This window comes from Petaurus breviceps, unplaced genomic scaffold (assembly GCF_028583685.1).
Source record: "Petaurus breviceps papuanus isolate PSGF00001 unplaced genomic scaffold, PetGlider_PUasm1.0 174, whole genome shotgun sequence".
Classification (NCBI taxonomy): Eukaryota; Metazoa; Chordata; class Mammalia; order Diprotodontia; family Petauridae; genus Petaurus; species Petaurus breviceps.
The window spans coordinates 40,163,916-40,188,735 of NW_027185761.1; the positions used below are offsets into that span (position 1 = coordinate 40,163,916).

The 24,820-nt window shown below is 39.4% G+C and overlaps 1 protein-coding gene across 1 annotated transcript in view; it reads right to left on the reverse strand.

The window, feature by feature from the left end:
* Positions 1-1,107: 1,107 nt before the first annotated feature.
* GXYLT2 (glucoside xylosyltransferase 2) overlaps positions 1,108-24,820 on the reverse strand; it is an 80,379-nt gene continuing 56,666 nt past the window's right edge. The window contains exons 6-7 of the mRNA XM_069084089.1: positions 12,413-12,585; positions 1,108-6,362 (exon numbers count right to left, since the gene is read on the reverse strand). Of these exons, the coding sequence (XP_068940190.1) occupies positions 6,177-6,362; positions 12,413-12,585 (359 nt within the window). The 3' untranslated portion in view covers positions 1,108-6,176. The remainder of the gene's footprint in view (positions 6,363-12,412; positions 12,586-24,820) is intronic.

Here is a 24,820-nt window from a genome sequence, read left to right on the forward strand (position 1 = left end):
TGCTTGTCCCCTTTTTTTGCTGAAACACAATTAAATTCCAGTTAAGTAACATAAATTTAGGTATCATTGTTAAGTATTGTTAGTCTTTTTCCTATCTGCAATAAAGACATTCTGCTTTGGCTTAGGGCTCATTTGGTAGCCATTTCATATATGAATGCTGCCATGTAAATCTTTGTAACCTCTCATAGGAGAGAAAAATGAAACTCTTTAACAGGAAGAAAAAAAAGTAAACAATACAATTTACACTAATTACACTTAACTTTTATAAAGCAAATGAGTTATAATCAAAGTGACTTGCTGGGCAAAACAATTACTTGATCTAAAAGTACATTATATACCAAAAGTCTTAATGCAATAAAGTTTTAAAATGCACTAAGACTTTTGGGACACCCTGTATGATACTTGACTAGACTATATTTGCCTTTTAAAGCTTGCAAGGTTATAAAAGAAACTTAAATTTCCCAAAATCATTCCAGAGAATGAATGTATATGTATATATATATATATATATATATATGTGTGTGTGTGTGTGTGTGTGTGTGTGTGTGCGCGCGCGTGTGTATGTGTGTATACACATGTGCGTGCGCACCCACGTGTGGTATATACTTGTGATGGAATCCTACAGTCCTGTAAGAAATAATGAGCTGTTGATTTTGGAAAAACTTGCACAAAATAATGAAAAGTGAAGTGAGCAGAATCAAGAGTATGTTGTATATAGCAACAGCAATATTGTTCAAAGAATAATTGTGAACAGCCAAGTTATTCTGAGTACTATACATACTCAAACTGACTACAAAGGAGCTATGAAAGAAGATGCTACCCACCTCCAGAGAAAGAACTGACAAACAGAAGTATGCATAGCATGGTTTTACATATATTTACAAATCTGTGTCAAATGATGGCCTTCTCTAGTACAGGGTGGTGTGGGAAGGAAGGGAGGGAGTTCAGAACTTAAAAGGTAATAAAAAAATGAAATTTAATTAAAAAAAATCTAAACAGGAGGTAGCATCTAAAGAGCTCCAGAATGCTAATTATTTTTGTAGTACTTAATAATAATTCTGTTCCTTTCAATTTGCTATAATAACAAAAACCCCAAGACACTGCAAGTTCCTTTAAAAGTTCATTTATTCACAATGTAAGCAGAAAAATTTTCAAACAGAAAAATGTACTGTTACAGTCTCCTTGGGAGCAATAAACAAGTGGCGCATTTGTCAAGTGAAAACAAATGAGATATTTTTTCAAATGATGTAGTAATGGGTTCTGAATTTAACACACACACACACACACACACACACACACACTCTTTCTGTCTCAGACTCAAAAGGTGATTTCCAGTTTGCTTTGTAAAAAAAAAACAACTGCCACAAAACTTGGCCAAATCAAGCCTAATTCCAAGGAATCACGTTCTACGAAATCATGGGACTGAATGTTAGCAATGTAATATTTTTGTATTGAAGAGAGTGCAATCAAATTATGATGCCTCATTTTAATCCCTAGCAACATAGCAACATGAAAATATGCATTAATATCAGCCCCTTTTGTGCTGCATGCCAATATCCATAAACTTCTGTGCCAGAAAGAAGTGGATGAATGTAAGCTCCTTGAGGGGTAGGACCTGTTCCATTTTTTAAATGGGTATCCCCAGTACTTAGCACAGTGACTGGCATATATAAGGTACCTAGTAAATGTTTATTGAATTGATTTTAACTGAATCAAGGAATGAAGGGGGAGAGAATAAAGAGAATGGGGTACATGAGATGGGAATGAACCCATGGCCCCACCACCAATCCCCTAGATTACCCTCACCTAATGGCATTAATGCTACAGGTTGCTGACCTCCATTAGCACTCACATCAGAGGGTAAATCCATTCCCTCCCTCCCAACACCACAATTCAACATTTTTCATGAATCTAAATAAAGTATTACATTCAGCCTTTTGGTTGAACCCATGCAATTTTGTCACTACTTCCAAATATAATGATTTCACATGAGTTATGGAGGTTTTGATGGTGCTGTTATTTCATTTCTTGTCCACTCTTTCAGGACTGTGTAAACAACAAGGTTACGATTGCATTCATATATTCAGTTACCAACACCATAACTGTAACATGAAAAATTACATGTTTATGACTTACAAATTCCTGTTGTCAAAATAAATGCCAGATTACTTACAAGCAACTTGAAATGAGTGCATTGAATATGAAATGTGTATGACTTAAAGTGAGAAATGAAATCTATCACACTGAAGTAGAAATCACTAACTTTTCTGAAATGGCGGTAAGTTAACTTTCTAGCTGTTCACTGTCTTAAAATGTTGGAGTTTTCCACTTAAATCACAATGTGGGGGAGAAGAGGGACAGAACTCTGCTGGAAAAGTACTCAGATTGGGCCTAAGTTTCCTTATCTACAAAATAAGGTGGTTAAATTTGATAGCATTTGAATTCTCTTCTTGCTCTAAATAGATGGTTCCATGATTTCTAGAGACATTTGCTGAAAATCCCAGGCCCAAGGCACAGAACATGTCTCAGGATGCTTGGGTTTAGAGCTTCTTAGAGAACTCAAAAATCACCCTCAGTCCCATTACCCTTATTTTTCAATATTATTATTGCTAAAAAAAATTTTTTTAAGAAATAAAGAAACAGACTCAAAGAGGCTTTCCCAAGGTCACATAGGTTGTAAGAGATCAGATCCCAGACTCCTCGAAATTCAAACTGTGGGTTTTCTTCCCCTTATTCCAGAATACCTCTAGTTTTCTAATAGCAACTCTGTTTCAGTGTCAAATGAAACAATAATTAGTCACAAATGTTTTGCAGTGTAAAAAGCAAACACCACTCTACTATTTTCTTTCTCAATCAAAACTCACTTGTGACTTTAGAATAGCTGACAGCCTGTGGGAGCTCAGATGGCATATTAATGACAGGACATTTGTAGTTCTCAGATTCTGGGGTTTTATAACAAAGCAGCTTGATTGGAATTAGGCTAATCCCATTAAATGGGAGGGGGGTGGCAGTAAGGAAGAGGGTAAATACTACCCTTTGATAACTTCCTGGCCATAAGAGACACTGGGTTGGTTGGAAAAAGATGCCCCTGTGGTGTAATATGACAAGAATGACATACTTAAAGACTATGAGTAGTCAGTCCCCTTGTGCTTTACAAATCAAAGCTTCTCCATCCCTTTTCATCCTTTGGGATTCTTGCCTATATGCTAGATCCTAAGACTAAAGTGTGGAATAATTCATGGATAATTCAAATATTTCACTGCTGGGTTGCAAGGGAAAGGGAAAAGAATGGGAGGTGAGGACTTCGATACAAAAAATGCAGGTAGCTTTTTCTAGGAGCTGGCAATGGATAGAGAACCAGGCGTGGAGTCAGGAAGTCTCATCTTCTCGAGCTCAAATCTAGCCTCGGACACTTACTAGCTGTGTCACCTTGGGCAAGTTACTTATTTCAGTTTGCCTCAGTTTCCTCATGTAAAATGAATCAGGGAGAAGGGTGGCCATTGCCAGTTGTCTTGACTATTGTTTTGCTGCTGGACTTCAATGACTCTGGAGGAGAGAGTGAGGCTGGTTATTTGTGCCTCACTTAAATCCAATTCAAGATATCACCCTCATGATATGTCCTCTTTGAGAACAAAGGATGAACAATAATAGTGGTATAGCATGTCCTTCTCCAGCTTATTTTACAGATGAGGAAACTGAGGCAAACAGGGTTAAGTGACTTGCCCAGGGTCACACAGATTAAGTGTCTGAGGTTGAATTTGAACTCAGGTCTTCTTGACTTCAGGCTGGGTGCTCTATCCACTGCACCCACTGTAGCTACCCACTACACAACACTGTCTCTCTAACATACCCTTTCAAAATCACATTCCAGTCATGCTCCTGATCCCACCAAGTCTCTGCAACAATATAAGGTCAAATTTACATACCCAACACTTGCAGGCTTTCCTTTGGTTCCTTTTCCACTTTAAGGCTACCAAAACTCTTTAGCCAAATTAGGTACAGCCAAAATCAAATGTATTCTTATGCAGAAAGTCACAAAAGTATTCACAATATTTACATTTTTATACTTTTTCTAGGACTTAACAGGATGGAGTCTTGGACTCCTAGGCAATTCGGTATCCCCACCTATCACAGCAGCAAAACTTGGGTTTTCCTTTTCTTGGCTGTTAAAGTCTCTTACGGAGAGAAGCATTGAGAATTGTGATTAATTGTATCGAACATATTTATCACAATAAAAAAGCACTGCTTTTACAGTTTTTTTTTTTTTTACAGAGGAAAAAAAGAAAAGTTTTTTATACAGTTATCCAGTTCAGGGTTCAGAAACAATTTTTATTTTTTGGCCCTAAATGCTACCACCATTAGTACTAAAGGATGCCTGTGGAGACAATGGGGGCAAGCCTAAGCCAGTGAAAGAAATACTGGATGAGGAGGCAGATAATAGGAGTTCCAGCTTTGGCTTTTTCAGAGGTGTCCCCATTTAACTACCTATGTGGGACCTTTGGCAAGTAGCAATGGACTCTTCTTCTACATTAACATTCTTACCTGTTAAATGGGGACAATATCTGCCCCCACGCCCCTCAAAGAACTGTCATGAGGGAAACCACAGATTTAGAGTTCCTTAGAAGCTATCTGGTCCAACCTTATTTTTACAGAGGGGAAACTAGGTCCAGAGAGTTTAGTGTCTTAGCCAAGATCATACAAACAGAGAGTAGCAGGACCAAGATTCAAACTCAGGCCCTCAGACTCCAAAGTCAGCAGCATGTCTACTGCCTCTGTAGCACAGTGGAAAGCCAATCAATCAATCAACCTTTGTTAACTGCCTAACATGTGCCAGGCACTGTGGTAAGCACTGAGGATTCAAAAAGAGGCAAAAGATAGCCCCACCCTCCAAGAGTTTACAATCTAATTGGGGAGACTCTCTCATTTTAATGGTAAAGAAAGGAATGCTTAAATAACAGAATGGGAAAGCCAGTATTTAAATCCTGAACATCTGGCTTCGAATCCAGTGGTCTCTCCACTGAAATATAGTGTCTCTCAAAATGCATGTAGCAAACCCCTTGAAAAGTACAGACCTAGAGCATCCTTAAACAACTACAACCTTATGGAACCAAATGGAGATGCGGGAAACCCCCATGTAAGAGGAGATCTTCCTCTACTCTGCACAGGTCCTAGGACATTAGTATTTTCTTGGCAAATGCATAAATTTAAAGCAAAGTATAAAACAGAGTTTCCGTGGCCAGCAGAAAGTTCAATTTTCTGCCAAATGAATTGGCTATATGCTTTGGTGTCCATTACAACAGGGTGGAGTTGCCTTTCAATTTTCTTCTCTTGCCAATGAGCTCAGAGACACTAGATACCTGATGACCTGGACTTATGCAGACTGAAGCTAGACAATATCTCCCTGTGTGTAAATACATCTCCCGCCCCATAGTTCAATAAGCTCCTCAGGGGGTTTAACCATCACCATATTTCCTTTTTGAGTCTATTGTTGCTTAGTAAGTCCTTCTGGTTCAGAGTCTCCAAATGACATGGAAAAACTCATAGGAAGCACCTTGAGAAATTCTTACCACCTGCGACACCGCCTCATAAAAACCTAATTAATGGGAACCCTGAATCACTCTGGAGTTCTATCAAGAGGCTTCAAATGGCATACTGTAAACACAAAATTCTTCTTGTCTCTTTTTTTCTAAGGCCACTATAGAGGATCTTGGCATAAATGGCCAGGTTTACTTACACTACCTCTAACAGATGCATTGTCATGGAAAAGGCAATTGAACGGGGAGTGGCTCCCTCAGGAGCTCGGATGGCAGTAAGGTGCCAATCGACCCTTAATATTTTTGTGCAGCTGATAGGAGTCAGAAGGCTCCCAAAGACTCCTTTTCACAGCCAGTTCATACTGTTGCAGCAATGTTTTATGAGCAATAAAATGAAAACCTACCAAAAAAACAGTTTTTTTAAAATCCTTTAACAAAAAGCATATTCCATTAAAGCAAAATCAATACTGCAAAATTTTTGCAAGCATTTTTTCTGACAGTCTGGGAGCATCATGAAACTGTGAAAGAGGATCCAGCCTGCTTCAAGCTTTTTCTATCTCCTTGATCATGAGAGGTGCAATGATCTGCCAAACAATAAACCAAATTTAAAGTATTTTTAAAAAAAAAGACCAGAAGGCCTATTTAATAATACATCCTGTTGGATCTGAGGTGGACGATGACATGCTTCTCATACACTCTCTTCATCGTTTTCTCAATTTGCTTCAGAAAAACCTGTGGAATCCGTCCACATAAAGTATGTACAGTTTCCAAAAACTTCAACTGAAGTGGGTAATACATGGATTGAAAAAGATTGTCTTGAAAGGGAAACTGAAAGACAGAAACACAAAGGGAAGCAAATTAATTTTGGCAACTGAAGATGCTATTCAAAGAAAAAAAATGTGAACCATTCTTATGGGAAAGGCATAAATGGTAAAGGTTTTCGTAGCTTCTTGCATCTTCTTTGCATTCTGCTGTGGCTGAGGAAATGATTTTTTTTTTACATTTTAAAGTCCTTAATAAAAACATTTTTAAATTTGAAAAAAAAAAGTCCTTTAATAAAGAAATAAAGGCAAACCATTTTTTACTGGAAACTAAATAAATTGTAAAGGGGGGGGTAGATATTGATAAAGAAAGGCAACAGTTTGGGGCTTGTTTTGCAAGCATGGTATGGTTGAAAGAATGCTGGATAGGGACTCAAATTGTCCTGGGTTCTACTTCTAGCTCTACCCTAAAAACAGTGGACTTGGAATCATATGACCATAATTCACAGCTTGTTAGTTATGTGACCTTAGGGAAGTAAAATTACTTCTCTAGGTCTCAGATCCATTATCTTCTGGACCATCTGAAAGAAATCTTAAATTAAATCTAAAATTCACATTCTCCAAAGATGGGCTTGGTTTGGGTAAGAAATATTGAATAAGGTTTCTGCTTAGTGGAAATGTAGTTTGTTTTTTAGGCATTTTTGTTTGTGTCTGTTACAAATTCTGTACACAAAAATGTGGTGTAGAAGGCATAGAGAACCTAAGTTATGGTGGGTACTTATTTTAATTTCAAGGTTCTCCACAAAGGGGGTGTCAGAGAGAGCAAATAAAATATAATTAGGTATTCAACAAAATAAATAAAAAATACAACAGGACATAGGTAATGTTAGTATGTGGCTTTCTGAGCTATTATGTTACCTGCAGGGATCCTTATGTATGAATTAGTGGCTACTGTTTCAATTTTAATTCGACACCATCACTCCATCACACCCACTGTGGAAAGATGCTATCTCATACTATTATCTACTTACAGGAACTTTTTTTTTTACTTTTTTGGGGGTTTATCATTTTAATTTTTCAAGTAGTAAGTATTTTAAAATTTTAATCTGTCCCTCCCACTGTCACCTTCCCCCAATGAGAAAATTAATACAAATAAGCCTGAAAAGTAAATCCCTTGGTACATATCTGCATAATCTAGAAAATCAGTCCCCATATTAGCCATGTCAAAAATGTGTATCTCTGCATTTTAAGTTCAACATCTTTATGTTAGGTGAATGGAAGGTTTCATCTTCATTTCTTTTGGACATGGTCTACATAATAGCAACTAGTGTTTATAGTGTCTTAAGGTTTGCAAAGTGCTTTACAAATATTGTCTCATTTTATCTTCACAACAATCCTGGGAGGTAGGTGCTATTATTATTATTATTCCCATGTCATAGATGAGGAAACTGAGTGAGGCAATAGTAAAGTGATTTGCCCAGAATCATACAGCTAGTAGTCAAGTGAAGCAGATTTTGAACTCAGGTCTTTCTGACTTCAAGTGTAGCAATCTATGTACTACCTAGTTAATTGTTTGTAATACATACATTGCCTCAATCAGAGTTCTCAAATCTTTCAAACTGAGTTTCCTTTTAATGTTGTTACCATAGCATAATTACTCACCTTGTTCTTCATTGGTTCATAATGATCTTCCCAGTGTCCTCCAAAATTGTACATTTGGTCATTTCTTATTGGCCCAATAATATTCCATTCCATTCAAATACCAACACCCACTTAAATTCCAATTTCTGACTACCATGAAAAGTGCTGCTAGAAATATTTCTTTGTGCAGATAGATCCTTTTCATCTTTCTTTGATTTTTTTTTGGGGGGGATATTACTTAGAGGAGCATAAAGAGTTAAAGATTAAAGGTACAAAGGACTTCTGAGGTCATCTAGTCAAACTCTCCTCCTTCATTTCACAGTTGAGGAAACTGAGGCCCCAAGAGATGGAATGACTTGCCAAAGATTACATGGGTAGTAAAAAGAGTAGGGCTGATATTGAAACCCAGATCCTCTGACTCCAAAGCCAGTGTGCTTTCCAGTGGACCACATTGTCTCTCACTGAAAGGATTTTAGGGCTGTGTCTACATGGATCAAGTATCAGTCAATCTCTGAGCCCTTAGTAAGCACCTACTATATGCTAGGTGTTGTACCACAAAGACAAGCAGGAAACTAGTCTTTGTTCTTAAGGAGTTTATACAATCTAATGGGATACAACATGTCCATATAAAGATATATACACAACAGAGCTAAGATAACTGGGGGGAAAGAGCAGGAGTAGAGATCATACCATGGAACAGTCATTAGTAAAGCATTTCACTGGTATTCAATGGAATTTTTTTTTTATCGGGCTTCTTGGTCTTGTTTTTATTTATTGTCAGGGTATGTAAAAAAAAAAAAAGAAATATGAACTGGTGTTGCTCTGGTTTATTTCCTGGGACTGTTTTCCTGTGGAATGTGCTTATGACAGCACTTCCCAAACTAAGTTGGTCATGGAAAATTTTGGGGGATTGAAATATCTTCTTCTAACCCATAAAATGCTTGTCCGGGTAGTCTGAGGCAACCTAGTGAGGTGAAAAGAAATCCCAGCTCAGACACTTATTAATTTGAGACTGTGGGCAAGTCATATAACCCATCAGACCCTCAGTTCTTCATCTATAAAAGGAGGATAATACTTCTTTCCCTACCTTGAAGGGTCACTATGGGAAAAGTGCTTTACCAATCTTAATGTATTACATAAACATGAACAACTTTTATTGCTCAATATTTTAGAAGAAGAAATAACACTAACACTATTTTCTCAGGGAGCCTCTGGTCATGTTGCAGGGAATTATGCCAGCGATTGCAAAGGAGACAGTGCGGGTTGGCAGGTCTACTGGAGTACAGCCAACCTACCTGTGTGACAGACAGGCTATCTTCATATGGTAATAGCTATCTAGTCAATATCCTCACAGAGACCAGGGATGAATGCTGTAACTGAGGCAGGTAGAGAAAGCTGAGAGACATTGGCTTGGACAAGGTGTTGGGTAGGGGCATAAATCCTTTGGGATAGTCCATTTTAATTAGCCAGTTTTCTTTTTCTTTTTTTTTTTTTTTGCAGGGGGGAAGGCTGGGCAGTTGGGGTTAAATGACTTGTCCAAGGTCACACGGCTATTAAGTATTAAGTGTCTGAGGCTGTATTTGAACTCAGGTCCTCCTGACTCCAGGGCCGGTGCTCTATTCACTGCACTACCTAACTGCCCCCACAATTAGCCATTTTTCAAGTGATTTTTTTTTCCTGAATAATCTCCTCAACAATGTGTCTCTGTAGAACCAGTTCAAGCATGATCTTAAATGTTTCATGCATGACCAGGAAGGCAACACGATATGTTCACAAGCTAGACATTGCAAATCAGCTACAATATCAGCTAAGTGTCATTTAGCCAAAGGAACTCACAAGTTGCCTCCATGTGCCCCAAATTTTGTTTACTTTGATCTGCTTGTTTATTATAGTAGGATCTTGTTTTACCCCTCTGAAAGTGTTGATTGTTAACCAAAAACAGAAGTTTCCAGTCTCTTTTGCCTAATTCAGTTTCCCAGGCTTTGAAAACCCTGGAAAAGAGAATATTCAAAGGGGAAAGGAGAAGGAAATAAGTATTTACATAGAACCTACTATGTGCCAGGCACTGTGCTAAATCCTTTTTTAAAACAAATATCTCACTTAACACCCACACAAAAAAACTGGCCGTGTAACCTTCAGCAAGTTACTTAACCCTAATTGCTTAAAAAAAAAACAAACAAATATCTCATTTAATAATATTTAAGAGAGAGAATATAAAGGAGCACAGTGTATAAAATGTGCTCTGCTTTGCCTTTATCAAAATTCGATTGCCCAAGAACTCGTTTTAAACTCAGCTAGGAATCAAACAAATCCAACTTTAGCACAAATGCCAGAGGAACCTTATTTGTGTTCATATTTCCTTTTCAAATATGTGATATATAGAACAGAAATAATCCCTGGGAGTTTTCAGTAGTGCAATCTAATGTCTTAGGCATGCTTATGGCATTGCACACATTATAAAATTTGGTGGGGCAGCTAGGTGATGAAGTGCATAGAGCACCAGCCCTGGAGTCAGGAGGACCTGAGTTCAAATGCGGCCTCAAACACTTAACACTAGCCCTGTGACCTTGGGCAAGTCACTTAACCCCAATTGCCCTTCCAAAAAAGCAAAAAAAAAAAAAAAGGTACGGGGGTGGCTAGGTGGCACAGTGCATAGAGCACTGGCTCTGGACTCAGGAGGACCTGGGTTCGGATGTGGCCTCAGACACTTACCAAAAAAAATAGCCATGTGACCTTGGGCAAGTCACTTAACCCCAATTGCCTTGCCCTCCTCCCTCCAAAAAAATAAATAAATAAGATTTAGTGTAGTACCATCTTCAAATAGGCAATTGACCAAAGGATCCTATGTGCTGTTTTGTCCAGACTGCAGGTTCCTCCAGTTGAGGTAGCTAAGTGGATCAGTGGATAGCAAACTAGCCCTGGAAATAGGAAGATGAGTTCAAATCTGACCTTGGACACTTGCAATTTGTGACACTGGGCAAGTCACTTAGCTTCTGTTTGCCTTAATCCACTGGAGAAGAAAATGGCAAACCACTCCAGTATCCCAGTCAAGAAAACTCCATGGACAATATTGGCATGCTATTATTCATGACATAACAAAGAGTGATATGACTCAAAGAACAACAACCAACCTGTATTTCTAGTGAAAGAGAACACTCATTACCTCCCAAGTAGCTAATTGTACTTTGGGATGGTTATCATTCTTTTGTTTGTTTGTTTGCTTTTTGGAGGGGGAAGGGCAGGGTAATTGGGATTAAGTGACTTGCCCAAGGTCACATGGCTAGTAAGTATTAAGTGTCTAAGGCGGGATTTGAACTCAGGTTTTCCTGACTCCAGGGCTGGTGCTAAGCCACCCGACAGTTCTCATTCTTAGGAAATTGTTCTTTCCATCAAGCTAAAATCAGCATCTGCAACTTTCATACATTGATGAAAAGTCCAGTGGGACCTCAGAGAAGAATTCCAATCCCCCCTCCCAAGTGACAGCCCTTCAAATATTTGAAGACAGCTATCATGTCCCTCTCAAATATTCTATTCTGCTGGTTGGACCTCCCATTGTTTCAATCATCCCATGAAGTGCCATCAAGGTCCTTCAGTGCCTAGAATGGTGCCTGGAGCATAGTAAATGCTTAATAAATCCATGTTGCCTTCTTTCCTTTGTGGTCACCCGTCATCCTCTGAAAGCACCCTGGATGCTTTCGGCCTTATAAGTGTCTTTCCTACCATGCAGCAGCCAGAACTAAATGCTGTGATGTGGTCTTTGGTATTGTGCCTTCCTTAATAAAAGCCTCAGATGGCATTAACTTTCTTGGTTGGCATGCCGCTGTTTGCTTGTTCTGAACTTGTAATGCCATGAAAGAACCAGGTCTTTCTCAGTCTCACTGCCTTCTAGCCATGACCCCCTTCCCACATTGTACTTAGGAAGTTTATTTTTTTAAACCCAATGCTAGACTTTGCATTGATTGTCCATGAAATTTCATCTTCATGAATCTGGCCCAATGTATCAGCCTAAAAAACTCTTCTTTTTACTCTGGCTCTATCATTCAATTTAGTAACTATCCCTTCTCAGCTGTGTCATCTCAAAATCAAAGCCTTCTTTGCCTTTACCCAAATCACAGATAAAAATATTTAAGGACAAAGACAGCCATGGATAGAGTCCTTGTGAACTCCTTTCCTCAGTCTCTTGAGTATCATGCCCCACACTCTATCAATCACTCAATAAACTTTTATTAAATGCCTACTACACCCTAGGCACTGTGCTAAGGGCTGAGGATGCAAAAAGAAGCAAAAGACAGTCTTTACCCTCAAGGAGCTTCCAATCTAGTGGGAAAAAACAACAGGCAAACAAATGTCCACAAAACACTCTACAGGATAAACAGGAAATAATTAGACCATTAATGACTACCTTTTGGACCTGATTGTTCAAGCAAAGCATGCTTTTTGCCTGGGAAAAAGTTTATGCCCAGAATTAGAACTTACATCACGCATTACTTCATATAATGCTTTGAAAGTCGGTTGCTTGTCATCATGATAGACGCCACGATTGCCATGAAGAACAGACACGCCTTCTTGTTCTGCTCCTTTACAATTACTGCCATACATGCAGTGGTCAGGCCTGTAATTCCACTGGCATGGAAACACATAAAGACACTCTGGGGGCAAAAAAAAAATGTATATGCATAATTATACATCTGAACAAATTTAACTGACAGTAGTAATTTCTAATGTTTTAAAATAGTAGTTCTGCCGGCTACAAATTTCTTTTAATGTGTTTCCAGATATCCATAATCTATGCATACACTTATAACCTAGTTTCATTGACATCTGCTAAAAATGATGAAATGGGTGACCACTGGCAAACTTTTACTAGTCATAGTTTTGTTTTAACATATAGACTGAACCAAAAATTATAAGGGGAGGTGAGGGAGGATGTCTTGATACCCTTTAGGAATGTAACTTATTTCATCAAAATCACAGGCTTGTAAAAACAGATTTAAAGCAGGAAGGGTCACAGAGTCATCTATTTCTACCCACTCATTTTATACATAAAGAAACTGAGGCCCTGAGAGATTAAATTATTTGTCCAAGGTCACACACAGTTAACAATAATCTTAGTAAATAAAAGAGCTTAGATCTCAAATTTAATCCTCTTTCCAAGATTAATAACTCCATTCTCTTTAATGTTCCCCTCAAAAAAATACAGACTGCAGGGGCAGCTAGGTGACGCAGTGAATAGAGCACTGGCCCTGGAGTCAGGGGGACCTGAGTTCAAATCCAGCCTCAGACACTTAACACAAAAAACTAGCCATGTGACCTTGGGCAAATCACTTAAGCCCAATTTCCCCCTCCAAAAAAAAAAAAAAAAACATGGACTTACAAAAAAAAACCTAATGACTCACTCTGAGTTCCAATTCTGAGCATTTTTAAGAAAGTACAGCTAGAGAACTGGTAGCATCTGTAGAGTTAGCACTTCAAGGTTTGCTAAATGCTTTAAATATATTGTCTTATTTGATAGATTCCCGGTGTGGTCTTTGGTCATAAAGCCCAGTTGGTTTAAGATGTCAAGTTCTTGGGTTTGATTCCACAAACAACTACAACACAAAGTGGTTTATGATGTCCCCATAAAGACAGGTACAAAGCGCTATGGGAAATCAGAAAAGAGTTCACTTCTAGGAGAAATCAAAGAAAGCTTCATGAAAGAGATGGCCTCTGTGGACCTTGTAAGATGGATTGATTTCAGTAGGCAGAAATGGGAGTGGGAGTAGGACAAGACATTCTAAAAGGAGGGAATGGTATGAATCAAAGCCTGGAGGTGGAAGAGCCCAGACAACATGCAGAGAATAGCGAGTGATTGGCACAGTGGACAGAGCATTGGATCTGGAGCCTGGAAGACCTAAATTTATATCCAGTCTTAGATATGTAAGTTATGCAACTTTTGGGCAAGTTATTCAACTTCTGTCTCCGTTTCCTCATTTGTAAAATGAGGATAATAAGAGCACCTACCTATAATAACAATACAAGGTTGTTGTGAGGATAAAATGAGATAATATTTGTAAAAACTTTGCAAAAATTTAAATAAAAGTTTAAATAAATTGCTATATAAATTCTAGCTATAATCATAATCATAATAATTCCAGTATAAACATAGTGTAGGGTATATGAAGAGGAGGAGGTAACTGGAGGACTATAAGGGTCATCAAAAATTCCATTTTGGTCCAAGTGTTCACATCACATTGGGCCAAAGAATACTAGGAATCAAAGTCTACATTTTATCTAAGTCATTGTTATATTCCATCATTTCCCCAACTGTCACAATGGGAAGGAAAAAAAAAACCAACATTTATTCAGCAGAAAAGTAACACATGAAATGGACAAATGATAATTTAAAAAGATGGTGCGGTGACCTTCCTACATGAGTGATGTCACTAAATTCCCTTCACCAACTGGGGCCTTAGTTTTTTTCCACATCCATAAAATGAGAGGGTTAGACAAAGTAATCTTTAAGGGCCTCTTCTAGCTCTGAATTCTATTAAACTTTCAGCTTGTTCTTGCTGCCCTCATGGTAATCACAATACAATACATAGTTTTGACATTTTAGCTCAAAATTGCCATAATTTAAAAAAAATGACTTTCAGACAGCAGTGTCTTCTGAATTTCTGTCCCTAATTCACTCCATAACTTGCAGAAGTAACAAGGCCCTGGGAGTCAAGATGGCGGAGTAGAAAGCAGGACCTCCCCGCTGCTCTGGCTTCCACCTTCCCCGATCCATGTCAAAAGGGGACTCTAAACAAACTCTGGAGCTGCAGAACCCACAAAATGACACAGAGAAGCTAACCTCCTGCTGAGGACAGCCCAGCAGGCTGGCAAGAATTGGCCAGCACAGCGCTCAGGAGCGGAGCCCAGCCACACCCGAGGCTTTAGCTCCAGGGCGGGGCTGACCAGCCATGGCCAGAGGGACTCCAGATCAGCAGCAGCTGTGGCCATTTCCAGATTTATCAACACATAGATGCGAAGGACAAAGTGAGAGGTCAATGCAGTCTGGACTTTGGGACCCAGTAAGTGGGAGTGCGTGGCTTTTGCCCCTGGGATGAGAAGCCTCTGAGGGGCTGGCAAAGCCAGCCAGCGCCACATGGCAGCTTCAGCTCCTGGCCTGCAGAGTGTAGGGAGACCAAGCACCAGTCTGAGGGGTAATTGCTCTTGCTTTAACCTTCTTGGATGTGGATTGCAGTCTAGGGTGGAGGTCCTAGGGTGTGTGTCCAGCTTGCCAGAACGTGGGGAGACCTCAGAGAGGGCACCCATCTAATACCTCCGGTGGCTGAGAAAACCCCAGCATTTGGGACAAAAGCTCCCCTGTCTGCTGCCAGAGTCCTACTGTGGCAAAAAGCCCAGGGGTGAAGTGACTGAGGGGTGACATGACCAGGCAAAAGAAACAAAGCAGACAGAAGATTCCAACATTAGACTCTTATTTTGGGGATAAAAAGGAGCAAAGCATGGAACAGGAGGAAGACAGTGAAGTCAGAACTCCTGAACCAAAAGCTTCAAAGGAAAATACAAGCTGGTTACAGGCCATACAGGACCTCAAGAAGCAGATAAGTGGAGGAAAAATTGGGAAGAGAAATGATAATGATGCAAGAGAATTATGAAATAAGAGTCAACAGCTTGACTGAGGAAAATCATACCTTAAAAAATAGACTAACTCAAATGGCAAAAGAGGCTCAAAAAGGCAGAAGAATGCCTTAAAAAGCCGAATTTGCCAGATGGAAAAAGAAGCTCAGTGAGGAGAATCATTGCTTCAGAATTAGATTGGAGCAAATGGAAGCTAATGACTTTATGAGAAATCAAGATGCTGTTAAACAGATCCAAACAAATGAAAGAATAGAAGGCAACGTGAAATGTCTCATGGGGAAAATCACTGACCTGGAAAATTGATCCAGGAGAGATAATTTAAAAATTATTGGACTACCTGAAAGCCATAATCAAAGTAAGAACCTAGAAATCACTCTCCAGGAAGTTCTCAAAGAAAACTGCCCTGATGTTTTAGAACCAGAGGACAAAATGAGGTTGAAAGAATCCACCGATAACCTCCTGAAAAAGATTCCAAAAAGAAAACTCCTAGGAATATTAAAGCCAGGTTCCAGAATTCCCAGATTAAGGAGAGAATATTACAAGCAGCCAGGAAGAAACAATTTGAATATTGTGGAAACACAATCAGGATAACCCAGGATCTGGCAGCTTCTACACTGAGGTATTGAAGTGCTTGGAATATGATATTCTGGAGGTCAAAGGAGCTGGAATTAAAGCCAAGAGTCACCTACCCAGCAAAACTGAGTATCATGTTTCAGGGGAAAATATGGTCATTCAGTGGAATACAGGACTTTTAAGCATTCTTGCTGAAAAAACCAGAGTTGAATAGAAAATTTGACATTCAGATACAAGAAGCAAGAGAAGCATGAGAAGGTAAACAGGGAAAAGAAATCATAAGGAACTTATTAAAGCTGAACTATTAACATTCCTACATGGAAAAACAATAATTGTAACTTATGAAACTTTTCTCAGTAGTTGAAGGGAATAGAAATATACATATGTCTATATATGAGGGTATATGGGCATATGAATACATATGTGAATGTGTATATATGTTTACAGGCATACATATATAGAGGGCACAGGACCAATTTAACAGGAAGAGATGATACTTAAAAGGTGAAATTAAGAGGTGAGAGAGGAATATAATGAGAGGAGATGGGGAGAGACAGAATGGGATAAACTATCTCATATAGAAGAGGCAAGAGAAAATGGTTACAATGGAGGGGAAGAATAGGAAGGCAAAAGGGAATGGGTCAATGTTATTCCCATTGAATTTGGCTTGAGGAGGGAATGAAATATACACTAAATAGGGTATGTCTCCCTACAGGAGAGTAGAGGGGGAAGGGGATGAGAGGGGGGATGATGGAAGGGAGGGCAGGCTGTGGGGGAGGGAAGTTGGAAGCACACACTTTTGAAAAGTGATGGGATCAAAGTAGAGAATAGAAGAAGTGGGAGGTGGGATAGGAGGGAGGGAAATATAGTCAGTCTTTTACAATATATATACTATGTTATTGTTTTGCATTAGCCACACATGTACAACCTATACTGAACTGCTTATCTTCCCAGTAAGGGTGGGTGACAAGGGAGGAAGGGAATGAATCTGGAATTCAAAGTTTTAAAATCAAATAAATATATATATATATATATATATGTATATATATATATACACACACATATATATAATGTATGTATATGCTATTATTAATACTATTTTACATGTAATTGGGAAATAAGATATACAGGCACTGGGGCATAGAGATCCACTGGAAAAGTGAAAAGGGGTATGGGAGAAAATATGGAAGAGAGCAGATTGGAGGAGGAGATATCCTGTGAGACTACTATTTTGGGGCAGTGGGTAGGAGAAAAATGGGGAGAAAATTTGTAACTCAAAATCTGGCGGAAATGAATGATGTAAATCAGAAGTTAATAAAGCATTTGAAAAAAAAAGAAGTAACAAGGCCCTTTAGTACAGGGCCTGGCACACAGAAGGTGTTTAATGAATGTTCATTGATTCATTCATTCACACGCTCATTCATTCATTAACTGACTTTCCTTAGGATCTTAGGTTTTCCTGGAAAGTTCCATGTTCATTTCCAAAGCATCTTGAGCACTGAAAGAATGCTTTGAGAATGGATTCTTTTTTCCATTTATGTTCTCAAGTTTTTGTAATTTGTTTATAGCAGATTGGTTCTATCCCTCATCTAGCACCTTCTCTGTGGAACAAGAAGAATGAGTTAATGAGTTGTCAGCAACAAAGGTTTTCCACTACTCTGTTAATAGTTTTGGAAACCTGACTCATTCTGGGACTTCACCTCCCTTAGACTCCTTTTCATTGTCCTCTCTAAGGACTCTCTATAAAAACAACAATGATTCATATTTATGGAGCGTGTTGGAGCTCACAAAGGAAGCCTTCCCTATGACTCTGTGAGCTATTCCAGCATCAGAACTATTACCCTCATTTAACAGGTAGGGAATCTGAGCTTCAGAAACATTAAGAGACCTGTCCAAGGTCATACAGGTAGTAAGTGCTATTGGGCTACATATGCTGGGAGTGAGCAATGTGTGGCACCAGTCAACCCAAGGAGCCACTGAAGTCATGAGGTTCTCTTATTCAATCAACAAACTTTAGTAAGCACCTACTGTGTGCTAGGCATGTGCTAAGAGCTGGGGATATAATGACAAAATAAAATGAGAAAAGTAACCTTAAGAAACTTACATTCTATAAAAGGAGACAATGAATACATATATAGTCATATGCTATATATGTGTGTATGTATATGTATGAGAGAATGAAAAAGTATGTCTTAAACACTTATTATGTTAGAACACTGGAAATACAAAACCACAAAAATGGAATGCCCTCCAAGCCTGGTAGTATAATAGACAGAACACTTCTTGACTCAGAAACAGGAAGACCCAGGGTAGAATCCTGCCCTAGTCACTTTCAGGTCTTACTTTCTCCATCTATAAAATGAGGAAGGTTAGGGGCAGCTAGGTGCCACAGTGAGTAAAACACCAGCCCTGGAGTCAGGAGTACCCAAGTTCAGTTCTGGCCTCAGACACTTAACACCCACACACAAAAAAAAACTAGCCATGTAACCTTGGGCAAGTTACTTAACCCCAATTGCCCTCCAAAAAGGCAAAAAAAAACAAAAACAAAAAAAATGAGGAAGGTTAGACTTAATGACTTCTAAGATGCCTTCTGGCTCTAAATTTATGATCCTAAAAGAGTTTAAATTCTAGATAGGGGAAAACAAAACATAGAGTGGAGTGTAGCCAGGGAAGGGAGTTTTAGTTTGGGGAGCCACAACCTTGATGAGATGCCATATATAACAGTATATGGATATACCCTTTCTAGAAGCAGTGATCCCACTGATTTGAATACTGTGCTCATGGTATGAAGTGGAAAATGGGGAGAGCAAAGAGGATGGCCAAGGAGGGGCACCTAATAGGGACAGACTGATGACTAAATGGTCTAGGTAGACAGCTAGCTAGGATATGAAGATGAAGCAGCATCTGAGGTCTGTGCCAGCTAGTAAATCCAGTTTATACTAGGACGTTAACTACTTAGTCTAACTTCTATCTAATCAACAGACAAAAGGCAACTGTGATTCATTCAGTCATCAATCAGGAGTGGATTAATTTCAACAGGGACCCAAGGATTCCATAAGTGTAATTCAGGTGGGGAGAGTGCTGGCCAGGTGAGAAAAGGCAAGAGGGCAAAATTCTTTTGGAGAAAGCCCTAGGAACTTGGAGCATCAAGAAAGGTTTCCTGTACATAGTGGCAAGTGGGTGGCACAGAGGATAGATTGCCTAGTCTGGAATCAGAAAGAAATGAACTTAAATCCAGTCTTAGACACTTACTAGCTGTGTAACCTTGGGCAACTCACTTAACCCTGTTAGCCTCAGTTTCTCATCTGTAAAATGAGCTGGAGAAGGAAATGGCAAAACATTCCAGTATCTTTGCTGAGAAAACCCCATATGAGGTCATGTATGGATACAACTAAACCCTAATAGACAGTGGCCCCTGAGTTGTGTCTTCTAAGATGCAGGGGTGAGAAAAGTGTGAGAACATGGGGAGGGGCAATTTATGCAAAGGCAGGAAGGTAGTAAATGGAATATCTTGAATAAATCATAGGAAGATCAGTTTGGCTGGACCATAAGGTATGTGAAAGCTGCAAAGAAAGGATGGGGCTAGGATGAGAAAACATTTGATCCTGGATGTAAGGGAATCCCTACAGATTAGTGAGCTGAGGACAGAAGTGGTCTTTTTTCCTTCTTTTTTTCATTTTTCCCCTTTATCTCTTCCTTTCCTCAGAACCTCATTTCCACCCTGCTGAACTCAATATGGACTTCCTTTGCCCTCTCTACCATACCGCCAGGTACCTCATCATTGGGAAGGCTCATCATCTTGCAAGATCCATTCAATCTTGTTACCCTCTCCCCCTCTAAGTGGAGGTAGCACCATAAGCCCCTCCATTTAAGGAAGAGAACTGGACTAACATCTCATCTGCCACCTAGCTGCCCCCATTTTGGCCCTCTTTGTCTTCTCCACCGTGCCCACTCCTGCTATCTGTCTCTCTCCCATCCTTTTCAACGTGTTTTTGTGTGTTGACTTCCATTCAACTATATTCTTGCCCTAGAGGGCAAGAACTGTCTTTTTCTTATTTTGTGTCCTCAATATTTAGCATAATGCCTGGCATGTAATAGGTACGCAATAAATGTTTCCTAACCATTGCATTTCCTCACTCTTTTCTCTTTCCTCCTGCTCTCTCTCATTTCCTTTTCTCCCCTTTTGCCCCTGACTATAGAAAGGAAGCTTGGCACAGTAGAGTGAGTTACTGGACTTGGAGACAAAGACCTGAATTAAAATCTTGCCTTAGACATTTATCTCCTATGTGATCCTGAACATTTAGCCTCAGTTTCTCCATTTGTAAAATGGAGATAATAGTAGCCTATATTTCACAGGGTCGTTGTGAAGATCAAGTGAGATAATATATCTAAACTATAGTATTACTATTATTAGCAGCAGCTAGGTGGCACAGAGCACTGGACCTGAAGTCAGAAGACTTGAGTTCAAATCCAGCCTAGATACTTACTAGCTATGTGACCTTTGACAACTCATTTAACCTCTGTCTGCCTCAGTTTCCTTATCCGTAAAATGAGGATCATAATAGAACCTACCTTCCAGGGTTATTCTGAGGATCAAATGGGACATTGATAAAGCTTGGCACAGTGCCTGGCACATAGTAGGTTCTTAATAAATTCTTGTTTCTTTCCTTATTACTGTTAAGCCTACAAGACACAGCCAAGGTCAGAGTCCTCTCTGGGGAGGGGGGGGTACTGCAAATTTAAAAGATTATAAATCCCTACACTGTAGCTACCATAAAGTGGGTTACAGAATGTTCTGCTTTTTATGTTGAGCTTCCAAAAGAGGATTTTTAACATGCTTTTAAAATCACATTCAAATGAATGCTTTTGGCTCCACGAAGCAAGGATTACTTGAAAAGCAGCAGTCCTGTGGAACCACTCTGGATAATAATAGATATTACAATCTGATGGTATTTACGATAAGCCCAGGGGCAGGGGGAAGCCTGATTGACTCCTGTCATGCTTTGCTCCCTCTGGCTCAGTGTAACAAGCTTCCCCACACCCGTCTCACAGCTTACCTCCAGCCTGGAACACTTAGGAACCATGCTGGCCAACAAGTCTCTTTAGGAGCTCATTTTACCCCCCACAGGTCACTGATGTAACATGTTTTTATTTTTATTCAGACACATCAAACAAAAACATACTTCTATTTTTACATGAAAGGGAGGTTTTTAAAAAGGCAGCTTAAGAGTCACTTTGCCCCCATCACCATTTCTAAGCAGACTCACCCCTACTGTAAGCAAGGTCCTGGGTTGAATGCTAGGGAAAGGCAAGGAAAAGCTAAGTGGTGAAATGAATAGAGCCCTGGGCCTGGAGTCAGGAATACCTGAGTTCAAATCTGTCCTTAGACACTTACTAGCTATGTGACCCTGGGCAAGTCACTTAACCTAGTTTGCCTTAGTTTCCCCATCAGTAAAATGAGCTGGAGAAGGAAATGGCAAACCATTCCAGTATCTCTGCCAAGAAAACCCCAAATGGGATCATGAAAAATTAAACAAGACTGAAAAAGACTAAGCAATAAAAAAAAAATACAAAGACAAAGTGAAGAAAGGTCCCTGACTTTACAGATCTTAATTCTACTAGACAGATACAACCTGTAAACAGGTGATAATCTAATGACTGTGGGAATCTAGAAAGGCTTCAAGGAAGAGAAGAAAAGAAACAAGGAAGAGAGGAGGAGACAGATGTCAGACAAGAGAGAGACACTAAGAAAATCATACAGAGGAAAGAGAGCAGAAAGAAACAGGAGGAAATGTTGAAGGGGAGAGGAGAATATTATGGATAAGGACTTGTTTTTCCTTTCCTTTGTAACCCCAGTCCTTAACACAGTGGCTGGAATATAGCAATCCTTTAATAAATGCTCAATAAGTGATGAGACCAAAGGCACTAATAGAGAGGCTGGCCTCAGTGAGAGAAGACCCATCTCTTCATAAGAGACTGGACAATAGGAGGCAATGTTGAGGGGTGCTGAGTTGTAGATTAGGGGACGTTCATGACAAATGACCTCTTGTAGCAGTTAAGTATGAGTCAAGGCTGTCCATTGAAAGGGAGGTGGAAGAGAATGGGTGGGGTAGGCCTGAGGAAAAAATGAGAAAATCTGGAAGTCATTATGGGGAGTATAATAAAGTCAATAAGGAAGAATAAAATGATTGCCTTGCTGTAGTGAGGGCCCACTGGGATTCTTACTTGACCTTAGTTCAAAGGTCAAGAAGTCATATTAAATTGATAGGCAATACAATCAACAAAGTTCTATGACTCCCTTGAGCCTCCTTCCAAACAAATGAATAGCAACACAGAAGGCTGAGGGTGAAAATAAAGGGGATTTCTTCTTTAATCATCAATCCTCATTGAACTTTTACTGAAAGTTCAAAATGTAAAGAATTGTAAAAGGTGTTTATTCCCTTAGTCCTTTTTGAATTAATATATTTTTTATTAAGGGCCTACTACATGCAGAGTGTTGTACTATGTGAGGTGCAAAGCAACATTAGCCATGGCCCTGCCCTTCAGGGACTTATAATCTGTTTTGGGAAAAAGATATTTATGTCTTTGAGATTTGAATTGCAGCTCAAAAAATAATAGCTGTCACATGGCAGCACATGAATTATGTAGACAATTATTGCCACAGTTGAAGGGAGGGACATTCATTTTTATGAATGGGGGAGGCCAGAGAAGTTTAGAGGAAGACATGTATAAAATGTTTATGAGTGTCTAAGGCAGACAAAACCATAGGGAGGGAGTACTAAACATTTAATCATATTTCTATCAGATCAACAGACAAAAGGCTGAAACCTAAGCTTTCTCACTACTATTCTAACTCAATCCTGGGGACAAAGTAGGCACTTAAAAAAAATCTATTTCCACTGGGTTTAGGTACAGCTTTGGGAACAGGGCATTCTGTTAACAGAACTTCCTGACTCACTCATTCACAGATGCATTAATGTAGCTCCTGTTGACAATCATCTTCTAGGCAGGCATTTCCAACTGCCTACTAAACACCTCCACTTAGGTGTTCCGGGGGTATGTGGAACACGATGTTTGAAATAAAACTTGTCATCTTTCTTCCAAAATAAGATCATTCCACCCCCATCTTCTTCTTCTGGGTTCCTGTTTCTTTCAGGAGTACCAGTTGACTCAATCATCCCCTTCCTGGATCCCTAAATTGTCTTTCCCTCACTTGCCCTATCTTCCATACAATTCCAGAAATCTGATCTGGCCAGGAGTTAGAAAAAAAATATCCCTCATCCCTGGGGGAGTTAATTCTTTCTGCTTTAGCCCCCTCTAGGCAGCTGGGCCCAGACAATCCACCCTTCTCTTTTTTCCAAATGACTCCAAATACCACTTCCACCATTTTTTCTGTTCAAAACATTCCTCCTTGGCTAAAACTTCTGTACATACGCTATCTATTGGAAGGTAAGCTCCTTGAGGACAGGGATGGTCTTATTTTTCTATATATATCACCAGGGATACAAACAACATGGTGCTTGGCACAGTAAGCCCTTAACAAATGCTCATTCACTTATTCATTACTGCTCTGGGCTCAGTAAATAAACCAATACAACCATTTCCCCTAGAAAAGTAGGAAGTGGAATGTCCTTCGGACTCCTCCTTCCTAGGACTCCCCAGACACTTCTTTCACTGGCCATCATCATCACTGTACTCTTCTGAACAATAGAGAGATTCTACCATTTTTCTTTTTATTTGAAAGGCAATGGAAACTGTTACAGGGTACATACGGTATGGTTAAGAGGCTAGGAAAAAGTTTGAAAGTCTCTGGTTAAATCATAAACCTGTCTCTTGTTCATTTGGGGTAGTGTTTTATAACTCTTCTCTCAAAACCAGCCTTGGATTATAAGAATACATAAGAGTATGCCATACTGGGTCTGTAATTTCTTCCATTACTGGGAAACTCCTAATAAGAGAATTCACTTCACTAATGCAGATTTCCATCCACTTGTAATTTAGTAGGTAAGACTTAGAGAGTTGCTTGAGACCTAGAAAGATTAAAGGACTAACCCAAGGTCCCACAACTAGGAAGTGTCAGAGGCAGGATTCGACTCTAGGTCTTCTTCTAAGCTAAGTATTCCATTCACTATGCAACACTGACCGCAATAATAATCACTGGTCAAGAAAAACAATCATGTGTAGCTTATCAATGAGACTACCTTAGAGCTCCTGAGAAATGCAGAAACCCTTTTTTCTATAATATCTTACTTTTATTCGAAAGCAAATTATTCTTTTATAGAAAATAGTTCCAGCTACAGTAAACATTAATTTAATTCAACAAACATTTATTTAAAATCCCCCATCTATAGGCAGCTCTTCCTGATTTCCCTTCCCTCGCCCTTGATTATCTCTAATTTAAGCTATCTATAGTTTGTTTGTACATACTTATTTACACCCATCCGACTATAAGCTCCTTGAGAGCAGGGATTGTTTTTTTACTTTTCTTTATATTTCCAAACCTTAGCACAGTGCCTGGCACACAGTGGGCCTTAATAAATGTTTACTGACTGATTAAATGACTCAGTGTTGGAGGTTAGGGAAGGAAGAAGGGAGGGAGAGAGGAAAGAAGGAAGGAAAGGAGGAAAGAAGGAAGGAAAGGAGGAAGGAAGGAAGGAAGGAAGGAAGGAAGGAAGGAAGGAAGGAAGG